This window comes from Chroicocephalus ridibundus, chromosome 5 (genome assembly GCF_963924245.1).
Source record: "Chroicocephalus ridibundus chromosome 5, bChrRid1.1, whole genome shotgun sequence".
NCBI classification, from domain to species: domain Eukaryota; kingdom Metazoa; phylum Chordata; class Aves; order Charadriiformes; family Laridae; genus Chroicocephalus; species Chroicocephalus ridibundus.
The window spans coordinates 41,158,519-41,169,732 of NC_086288.1; the positions used below are offsets into that span (position 1 = coordinate 41,158,519).

The 11,214-nt window shown below is 36.2% G+C and overlaps 1 protein-coding gene across 1 annotated transcript in view; it reads left to right on the forward strand.

Annotated features, from left to right (window-relative positions):
- The window catches only part of ANXA10 (annexin A10), a 33,770-nt gene extending 22,727 nt beyond the window's left edge, over nt 1–11,043 (forward strand). Inside the window, exons 5-12 of the mRNA XM_063335979.1 lie at nt 154–244; nt 885–964; nt 3,740–3,793; nt 3,915–4,008; nt 5,497–5,592; nt 6,254–6,312; nt 8,721–8,843; nt 9,681–11,043. Of these exons, the coding sequence (XP_063192049.1) occupies nt 154–244; nt 885–964; nt 3,740–3,793; nt 3,915–4,008; nt 5,497–5,592; nt 6,254–6,312; nt 8,721–8,843; nt 9,681–9,749 (666 nt within the window). The 3' untranslated portion in view covers nt 9,750–11,043. The remainder of the gene's footprint in view (nt 1–153; nt 245–884; nt 965–3,739; nt 3,794–3,914; nt 4,009–5,496; nt 5,593–6,253; nt 6,313–8,720; nt 8,844–9,680) is intronic.
- The last annotated feature ends 171 nt before the right edge of the window (nt 11,044–11,214 follow it).

The following is an 11,214-nucleotide window of genomic DNA, read 5'->3' on the forward strand; positions in this document are numbered from 1 at the left end:
TTTAAACAGGTAGACTGTGCAAAAGTACACTCTGCATTGCTCCAGCGGAGACTGCTATTCTTTTGTTACTTCTGATAAGCACAGCATTGCTTTCTTCTAAAAGATGTGGTTTCTACTAACAACACCTTTTAATATTTACTTCTTTCCACACAGGGAGCGGACACAGAAGAAAAATGTCTAATTGACATATTAGCCTCAAGATCAAACATGGAGATCTTCCAGATGAAAGAAGCCTACTTAATGCGTAATGGTTTTTGCAAGTGCATAGTAGCAGTTGTACTATGTGTGCTCTGGATGTATTAGCACACATGAAAGAACTGAACTGCAAAAATGACTTCTCAATACTAAATGGTTCCCTTTCCCTTCCTCTCCCACAACTATATACAAAAGGCTGAAGCAAAATGCTTCAGGTTGAAAATATGTCATAGTATTTTTGAGATGTATTACTGACTATGACATTTGAAATACTTGGCAGACACGTTTGGGGATTTTCAGAAACTTGCGCATTTTTTAAAAAAGTACATAAGCTGTTTTCCTTCAAAAAGTGCTTACTCAGGCTGGACTCTCCAGTCACCTGCCTTGAGGGGTCATTTCCGAGTATCCCACCATCATACAGCAGCAGCAGCGGTAGGGCTGTGCCCGTGGGTGGGTGGACAGGTGAGATGGGGCAGCAGCTGAAGCCCCTCAGCAGGGCCTAAGACAGACCTGGCAGCCCCATGGCTGGGTCCATGTAGAACCTGCGTGGGTTACTGTGGAATAGTCACTATAGAAAATGGACTTGTATTAGCACCCCATTTTTTTATCCTTTGTTTGCTAATCTTCACTAGCACTATTCAGAACATGTTCATTTGTGATTTAGATTATACGTTTTTGTTTTAACCTAGAATATAATAATGATCTTCAACAAGATATTGATTCTGAGACTTCAGGTCACTTCAGAGATACGCTCATGAACCTTGCTCAGGTATTGTAAAAACAAGTAGCATGACTTACATTTCTAAGAAATTCATAACTTCTGATACTGTTTGAGAAGTCTGAAATTTTAAGGTGATTATAGTTAAAGCTAGTTCAATAGGGCTACACTTTTGAATGAGAGAGGGGAAAGAGCAGAATTTAATTCCTTCATCTACTTTGACTTTGGCTTTCAGATGGAGGCAAAGGTCAACAGACTATTTCATTAAGTCTCTGGAAAAATCTCAAATCTCAAAAGGAGTCCACTTGCAGTACAAATGAGATTTTCATTTTTAAAGCTCTATTTACTCCGTTGTTAGAATATATGGTTCATAATATAGTCTAGGCATTATGTAAAAATGGAGATATATCCATATTTTATGATGAAAGAAAGTATTAAATAGTTCTCTGGTTTAAACATTATGTTCTTTGTGCTACTGCATGTACTAAGATACAGTATGTTTGCACACAGGCAAACAAATGATCACTATCACACACCGACTTCTGCAGTTTTACCAGTTCGTAGTTTTATGCAACAAAGTTGGTCTTACTTGTCAGATCAAGACTTCTCATTCCCATTGCAGTCACTGTGCTCATTATCTTAAAAATCTTTTGCAAACCAGAGTAATAAATAATGACAAAAGCACTGCCAGGAGATAACGGCATACATACGCATACTGTACTTTTATATATGTGTGTCTGGGGAAAAATATTTCTTACTAAGATTTGAAAGGGAAGTAGGCTTCACTGAGATACAGATGTAAACAGCAGATATTTCAAATGTATAAGCTATAAGCAGGAAATATTTTTTCTAATGTTAGATGTTTTTTCCCTGTAATAAGGAAAATTCTTCCTTGCATAAAAATGAAGAGCTATAGGTAAAGCAACGTCACTTCTCGCCTTTATTAAAACCACGAGACACGTTTTACTTGTCAAAAGAACTAATTTAGAATAAATTATCTGAGACTGAATTATTAGCCCTTATTTTCTTAAACCACAGATGTTCATCATTCATCAAGAGGTGTGAAATCAGCAGCTTCTAAGCTACCACGATCTAACTGCTATTTTTCACAAGATAAAGAATAGTTGCAGGAAAATACAACTTTATTCAGTTATACTGTATATTTCTGAAGACTTTAAGTTGATCCGTGTTCAGATACGGTCATATATTAAAAGTCAGTGCTATTTCATTAAAATATACCCATTCTAGTACCATGCAATTTAGAGAAGATTATTCTATACCAACATTTCCAACGCATCCCTTAATGTTTTTTTCAGAAATCCTTTGCTTTGATTTCTATTAAATCTTGGGACTTAGGACGTACACATCTGAGTGTGGATACAAGTAAATGTGTTTCACGTATGGAGAGCAAACTATTCAATTGCAATAGTGTGGTATTTACAGATTTCATGTCCACACTGAGGCAGATTAGAAGTTATAAGTTCTGGAATAGTTATTCCTTCCTAAATAAATGAACTGAGTTAAAAATTCAGGCTAACTAGTATTGTAGTATGAAAACAAACAGAAGCTTTTTATTCTAATTCTCTTTTTTTGGATATTAATTACAATATCATTTTCTACAATTTAAAAAAATAATTATACATATTGTGGGATTCTCCAGCAAAACTATGCCGAGTACTGTTAAATGTTACTGAGAAAAGTGGGCATCTGACTTATGTAGAGTATTATTTAACTTATTTTATTGTTCACTTGTCTGTCTTTTTTTCCTGTGTTTTCTCGTGTATGTAACTTTATGCAGTCATTCCAGCATAATTTCCTTCAAGTAATTAATCTTGTTAGTAGGAATTCCACTGTGTGAAATACATACAATTTAATTAAAATATAAATTAACATTTTTAATGGAAAAGAGCTACAAATCAGTCATTCTACAAGTTGACAGCCAATACATAATTTTAATCCTCCCTTTCACATATAGGGTAAAATGACTGTAAATTTTAAACTAAATTGCTTCAAACATGTATCATTAAGGCAGTGATTACATGCAGCTTGAGATTGTTAAGAGTTCTGCAACCAAGGCTGATGTGTACCCTTACAAGACAATTATGGTTAAAAAAGCAATTCCAAAAGTTGTGTGCTCTTCTCTTTTTCTAAGAATTATATAATTCAGATGACAGTGTGTTTACTAAAGCATATCAACTTGATTTGTGTAACTGGAAAGCTATTAAATATATGGGAAAATTAGAAGTATTCATCTGTGGTTTATGTATCAAAGTTGTCAAACAATTTCCTAGTCTTGGATCTTGATTTTAGACAATAAGTATGAGCAAGTAAAATCTACATTATTTGATGTGCTTGCTCGTATGGTTTGTGCACAGAGAAAAAAAAAAGAGAAATTGATCAGAAATAATCAGTGAATGGCAAATGTTACTCTTATCCTTGTTTTCCCCTCATAGTTACATATTATAGTAAGCAATATAACATACATAATACTGGAAATGGTGGTGGGATGGTGGTGGTAAGGTAAAACCTTATTTAAAATGGGACTAAAAATGGGATAGGTTTACCCACTTTGCCCATTTTTTCCTCTTACATGACCATTTGTCATTCCAGAGTTCCTCTACATAGAGGAAATGAAGACATAACATGACAACTTGAAGATATTTTCTACAGTTGCAAAGTCAACAATTGAATGCTTTGATCCAATCTAAAAGCTTATATATGTTACCTCAAGAAATGAAACATAGCTTCATATAGAGACAACTATATATTCCTACAATCTTTTAGGATTTAACATTTGAAGACAACGTATCTTTTTTTCCCCCCCAGGGAACAAGGATGGAAGGATATGCAGATCCTTCTACAGCTGCTCAGGATGCAATGGTAAATATAGTCAGATGTGAGCTTCTCAAACATGAAAAAAGAGCAAATACAAACGTTGAAAAGTGATTTAGGACTTACTTAAAATCTTTTGCATTTTTTTTTCCTTTTTCTGGTATACTAGATTCTATGGGAAGCATGCCAGCAGAAAACAGGCGAACACAAAAACATGCTGCAAATGATTCTCTGCAACAAGAGTTACCAGCAGTTGTGGATGGGTAATACAGCGGTTAGCCGTTTGAACATAGAAAGGAAAAAATCTGCCTTGCTAATAAAGCCATGGCTTACATACCAAGAAGCTCAGTGTGCAGCAGGGTATTAGCCTGAAATCTAAGCGTGAACTGTTGGAGCTCTCAGACTACCACTGATGTTAATGGGATTTGGGAAGTAATGCAAAACTGAACTTTGCCTGATGACTACAGACAGCTGTAGATAGAACAGACAGACGGCAGGATGCCTAATAACAGGCAGAAGAATGCATGACCAAAGAAAGGCATAGGCTACGGCTGCACAAGAGTTTACACACAACACCACAGGATGAGGCAGATTCTCTTTTAACTACTTTCTTCATTTTTCTTAATTCTTTGCTATGAGTGGAAACACCTTGGGAGAGGCAGTTGGAGTATTTTCAGCAAAGTTTCTATGTGAAAACATATTGCTGTGTTGAAGCTTTGCCCTGGAAGTTTCAAAGAAGTTTTTGATGGGAGCACTTCGAGGTCCACATCCACTCTCTCATAATGAACACACACACAGAAACATAATGGGACATTTCTATTTAAAATACATGATCAGACATAATTACAGATTGCAAGAAATTTATGTGACATCATCCAGATCTTCCACTGTAGAAAAGAAACCTGTTGTATCTGTTTCATGACAAGTTTGAGATGTTTTTTGCTCTGCAGTGGAAAAACAGGCTGTTTGGTGACAAGTTTATCGCTGTGCAGCCAGCTGTATTTCTTATGCCAACTTCTAACAGTAGCTTAGAACTACTTTACTGTCATGGATCAACAAACTAATTCTTCTATCATGACTTCTGTAAGGCTGGTGATGATAGGATTAACATAATGTAACACACCTTATGCTCTACTCTCTTTCTGGAAAAGGGATTTGAGGGTTCTGCCTGTAATGTAGTCCTCCGTAAGTTTTGTAGTAAGCACTGAGTCAAAAACTTTCCTCCTTCCCTAAAGAAGTAAGCACACCCTGTGTGTGTAAGTCTGGATACTTGCATTATCCAGAGAGTGTCCATGTCTGGATACTAACACGTTACACGTGTCGTGCCATGGTGCCCTGGTTTGACCCAAACCACGACACAGGGCTTCTTGTCATAATCTGTGGATCTGGCCAGTTTTAGCCAAGCTGAGCAAGGAAGTTGTCTTCATGACATGACATTCTTACAAGTTTCGTCAACAGAGGCTGCTAGACAGAGAATTTATTAAAGCTTCCAGTGAAACAGAAGCATCGGCACGCATTCATTTTATACCATACACTGGAGAAGCCAGAGAGAACGTCCTCGAAGCCAGATTTCAGGCTACTCATTTAGACTTCCTTACCTGGGGCATATAAACATAGTGAAACACTGAGAATAAACAGGCAAAAGAATAAACTCAGTAGCTATAGTACTAGGGGGAAGCAGGGGAAAAAAAGGCAAGTTGATCATTATTAGTGAACTAGAATAAAGCAAGATATTTTTTTTTCCCCACAAGTTTTCCAGGAGTTCCAAAATATCTCTGGGCAAGACATAGTAGATGCCATTAACGAATGCTATGATGGATACTTTCAAGAACTACTGGTTGCAATAGGTAATGTAAAAGTATTATTTTAAACTAGCAGTAATCTCTTAATAAATATCTAGTATGATGTCTCCAATGCATCAAGAATATAATTTTTCTGATATTTTTATCCACTTTATTCCACTATATTGTGTAATTAAATTCTCAGAGACAATTAGAAAAGAATATTTAAACTACTTTTTCATGTTTGTGTAAATCTAAAAATGTATATACACAGCACGAGATTCTGACTGAGCAGAACTAGTATCTGTTCTTTATTTGATAACACATTTTGTGTGATCAAGGTAACTGCATTACCAAGTGATTCTACACAAATTAAATAACTGGCAAAGTTTTCAGGAGTTCAGTGGTCTATAAACAAGTTCCAAGCTCTATGTGCTTTTTTTCCCCCTTTATAGAATAAGGATAATAATATTTCTACAGAGATGTCATGTGAGCGTATTCACTGATATTTAATAAGCACTTCCATGCAACAGCAATGTGTACCCACCCAAAATAAGTACCAGACTTTTAAAATTATAGATATAGTTATGTTTGTGAAAACCCATAGCTTAATTTTAAGCTGAGTCATGAACAGCACTACCCAGATTTATATTTCAAGGAGCCCAAAGCCAATATACATTATTTTACAATAATCTTATGTTTACCTGTTGCAACTCCTCTCTCCTAGTTCTCTGTGTTCGTGACAAGCCTTCCTACTTTGCTTACAGGCTTTATAATGCAATTCATGTAAGTAGTCTTTCTTCCTCCATAAAAAGTAGCTTCCCTGTTTTTTTGTTTGCTTGATTATTCTTAAACAAGTACGTACAAATCAGTCTGTTCAATCTTTCAGGTGTGATTGCGTATTTTGAAACTGTTGGTACCTACGTAAATTTCAAAGCAGTAGTGCTTAAGCAACAGTTCGAATTTATTAGTAACAGGTTAAATACTTAAATTCCTTTAAAAAATATCTGTCTGGTAACTGTCAATTTGCTTTTTTATAAATAGAAGATATTTCTTTTCTACGGATTGTATCTCCCCCTGCTGTGTACAACTCAATGTGCACTTTTCTTACCATGCAGTTTTTGTATCTAGAGATTTAATAACTATCACTAAAAATTGAATCATAAATTAATGTTACAAAAAAACAAGTCATCCTATTTTTTTGTGGGGCTCAATGTATGTATGCAGGTTCTTTTATCTTGGTGTGTAAGTGCTAACATACTAAAACAAATGACTGCCAAGAAGGAATGTGGGTAAATACAAAGAAACACCTACAAATTCTTCCTACTAGACATCACTGAAGACATTTTCTTTTGTTTTTCATTCACTAGTGAAAATAATGAGGCATTGTTATAGGAAAAATAAAGTATAATCTTTTAAGTGTAATCTTTAGAAGATGGTCATAAAAGCCAGCCATGGCTAAAATGTGAAGTATCATCTTAAGCAGGAACAGCAAAGATAGGATTCAAGCCAGAACCATTGAACAAAACTATTCAGCGACACTTCAACAGGGCCCCAGTATCCTCTTCCAGATGCTGCCACTACTGCTGTCCCCTGTTTCAGCTAAACCAGCAGCAGTGGCAGCAAAGAACCAAGGAAAAACCCACAGGCTGAGAAGAAGAGGCAGTATTCTGTCTGAATGGTCAGAAGAGGATTCTGGCACATGACATGCAAAAGGTTTGCCAAAAGTACCAGCAAATACCAGCTACCAGGGAAAGTAATGTTGCTCAAAGGTCCTGTATTAAGACTGCTCTTCAAGTTAAAACACCATTTTGAAGTTTAAGAAATACCACATAGATACTTTTCTTCTATATTATATTCAGGCGATATATGTGATGCAGGAGAAAGTTTTTAATGATTAAGACTAAACATTTGCGCTTTTTTTAATTAATATTTTACTCTCTTTGCTCAGTGTTTTAATGAACACAGAAAATTCTCAAAAGAAATGCAAGAATTTAAAATAGCTTCTGTTCTGGCAACAAAGTTATGTCCAGATTATACCAAAAGCTTTTTATATGTCCATTTATAATACAATATAATAAAACCCACCCAGGATTCTAATGCTTAAAATCATAGTCCATAAAGGTTTATAAGAAAGATTTTAACCTAGCCTTCAAGCATGTATCAAATTATCCATATGCAGCTTTGTAACATATCTCATTACTTGGTTTTTGGAGAATAAGATTTCAATATCAATAGCTAGTCAATAAAATCACGATTTAGCTTTCAACAATCCATATTGGTCTTCAGCCATCCCAACCCTAAATCTGTTTTAATTACTTTTATTGCCACTAGATGTCCCCGTTCTCCACACAATTGCAATATGAAAATTTATTTAGAAGCAGTTACAATAAAACACAGCTGAATACAAGCTATGTAAATTTTAAATCAATAGTTAAAAATCTCACTGAAATCACATTCGGCAGAAGTTGTTGTGAAATAGATTATTGGCTTCCGTATAGGGGTCTAGAGCACAAGTCTGATGAGGAGCGGCTGAGGGAGCTGGGGTTGTTCAGCCTGGAGAAAAGGAGGCTGAGGAGAGACATTATAGCTCTCTACAACTACCTGAAAGGAGGTTGTAGCAAGGTGGGGGTCGGTCTCTTCTCCCAAGTAACAAGCGATAGAACAACAGGAAATGGCCTCAAGTTGCACCAAGGGAGGTTTAGGGTGGATATTAGGAAAAATTTCTCCACTGAAAGGGTGGTCAAGCATTGGAAGAGGCTGCCCAGGGAAGTGGTGGAGGTATTTAAAAGATGTGTAGACGTGGTGCTTAGTGATGTGGTTTAGTGATGTTTTTTTGTCAGTGTTAGGTTGATGGTTGGACTCGATGATCTGAAAGGTCCCTTCCAACCTAGGCAATTGACAGTCACAACAGCTACCTACAAACGGCATACCTAAGACTACTGAAAAAAGTTCATCAGATTTTTCTTTAAAACACTGATATGTGGGGAGTCTCAAGTTATTCAGTACATGAATTCTATTAAAACTCAGTAGGATAAAACCTTTGAAAGCTCAGACTTCTTTAAAATCTATTATACCTTTATGGGTAGCCTAATTAATTGGCTTATCTATCAAACATTAATATGAGCATATACAGATAGGCAAACACCTATTGTCCAACTGCCAAGTTTCCTCTCAATTTCTTTTCTTTTTAGGACTTTGGCTTCCACAATAAAACAGTTATAAGGATTCTCATTGCCAGGAGTGAGATTGACTTGATGAATATTCGACGGCGATACAAAGAGAGATATGGGAAATCACTCTTTCATGACATTAAGGTAAGTTTTTACACACTTTTGCATATATTGAGCACTGGTGCCACACAGACTGTGCCAAGCCCTACCAGAAAAATAGAGGTTTAATCTCCATTGAATTACTTGTGTTTTTTAAATTAAAAAAATGCAATGTATAAAAATAATAGCTTATCTTTTCAGTGCCTCAGGCTGACTTCAGTAAGTGAGCAGTAAATTCTCAACTCACCCTCATTCAATATGACTTTGTCCCTCCCCAATAGCACGAGGAGGATTTACCAGGCAGGACAATGTATGCTGAGGAATAGTTTGCATGAATAGTTTCTAGACTAATTGATACCATCTTCTTTAACACTGTCCTGCAAGGTTAGGCTGCTACCACTTTTGTGCAAAACCAAAATAAAAATCTGGTCCTATCCTTGCACTTAGGTAGTTTCAACTTTCAGAAAGACTATTCCTCTTGTACTCTTGCTCTGTATCTTAAAACAAAACCCTAACACTGTTTAATTAATTAATAAAAATTACTCTTGCTAAGACACTTTACCTTTTTTATGTCGCTATAATCCAACTGTAAGTTATGCAGTAACTGTAAGAAATTGCTCAATTTTTTGGTATTGAACTTGAGAAGTATTAAACAAGTTTGATCCAGCCTTTCAAAGGGAGATTGTTTCTAGCTGCCCAAGCAATCAAAGCTCAAGGTATGTGAAATTAAAAAAAAAATCTTGGCCTAGAATCCTTATGAAAACACTATAATATTTTACAAAACCTTACAACATCAGTCTAGGCCTTGTCACACAGCAAAAGAAGAAAAATTAAGAGAACATGTAGTCACAGAAATGCTGATTTTTTTTTTTTTTCTTGCAGCATTTTGCTTCAGGGCATTATGAGAGTGCTTTACTTGCTATATGTGCTGGTGATGCTGAAGATTATTGAGGAAGAAGAAGATGAACTTTGAAGGCTGTATAAATCTATTTTAAATAGAAATTGAAGCTATACACAATACACTAACTGTAAGAGATTCCTATTCTGTATAATAGAACAGAAAAAAATCAGTGCTAATATTGAATCTTTCTTGAGACAGGAAAAAATGTTGGCAGGAACATAGTTTTATCCCTAGTACTAATTAATATTTCTGTTTCTATGATTAATGCAAATTAATGAAGCAAGTAGTTAAGAAACACCATGTAAGCATAAGTTTATCATTTAGTCTCACAACATCACAAACATTAAGACAATAGGCTCTAGAAGAACCTATTCACTTCCACCCTGGAGAGAAAAAATGTTTTGTTTTCTTTACTTCTAGCAGCACAATTTCTTCCTTTAAGTATTCTTTTTCTTTTCTTTCCCACTTCTCATACCTCATATTTTATGCTCTTTAACATTATTAGTTCAGTTACTATCAAAGTAAGCATCTGCCCCAGTCTATTAACAGTCACTCACCAAGGAGTGCTTTTGTATTATCTTTCACTTACCCCACATACTTAACGGCATTTCCCTTCTTCCATTTGAAACGAAAGAAAAAATTAGAATCAAGTATGCCAAGCCATTCTCAATTTATGCCATGCACTGCAAACTCCTGGAAGACGAAGCAGTACATAGCTTTGAGCAGAGAAGTTCCAGAGGATTAAACTCTGAAATTCCATTTGCACCTCTCTCATTTTAATCACTAATTGAATATTGACCTTCAGAGCACCGAGGTATTTCCAGGATGCCCCAGGTGGTAGCAGTAGGCAACACTGCACCTCCAAATGATGCTGAAGGATGCAGCGCTCCTCAGAGTACCAGCAAACACAGCCTGATAACACCTGGTGACAACAACTCAGACCACAAGGAGGAAAAGAGGCAGAGCCCAGCCCTGAGCCATCATCCCGTGGGAAAATGTGACAGTGCTTTTAAATACCCCGAGCCTATGCAGCGCAGCCTACCGATGAGCCTCCAGCCCCTGCCCTTGTGCCTCCTCTGTGTCTCTCACGTAAACGGGCCCAACTAAGGGGAAACGTGGTAACGTTCACTAAAATAACTGCCCTTCGTTTTTCTCCTGCAGCTACAAGGTTTCCAACTTTGACACAGACGTTTGATGGTTTTTTTTTAAATAGGTACTTTTTGCAAGTATAGCTCAGTATGACGGAATAAAGCACTACTATAAAAACATACGAATACATAGTTGCTTTTACGCTGTTTGCACCTGTCCCTTGCCTCAGCCTGTGAGAACGTTACTTTCAGTGTACCTTGCATTTTTTGCAAACACTGGCTATGTTACAAATCTATTGATTTACAATAAACTTAAAATCTCAGGTGACTCCCTCTTCAGTTTGACACATTTCAAAATATTTCAGGTGGATGATGTAATTATTAAGCCAGAACTTTGGAAGGAATGGCTCTGGGAGGAAAAATAAGC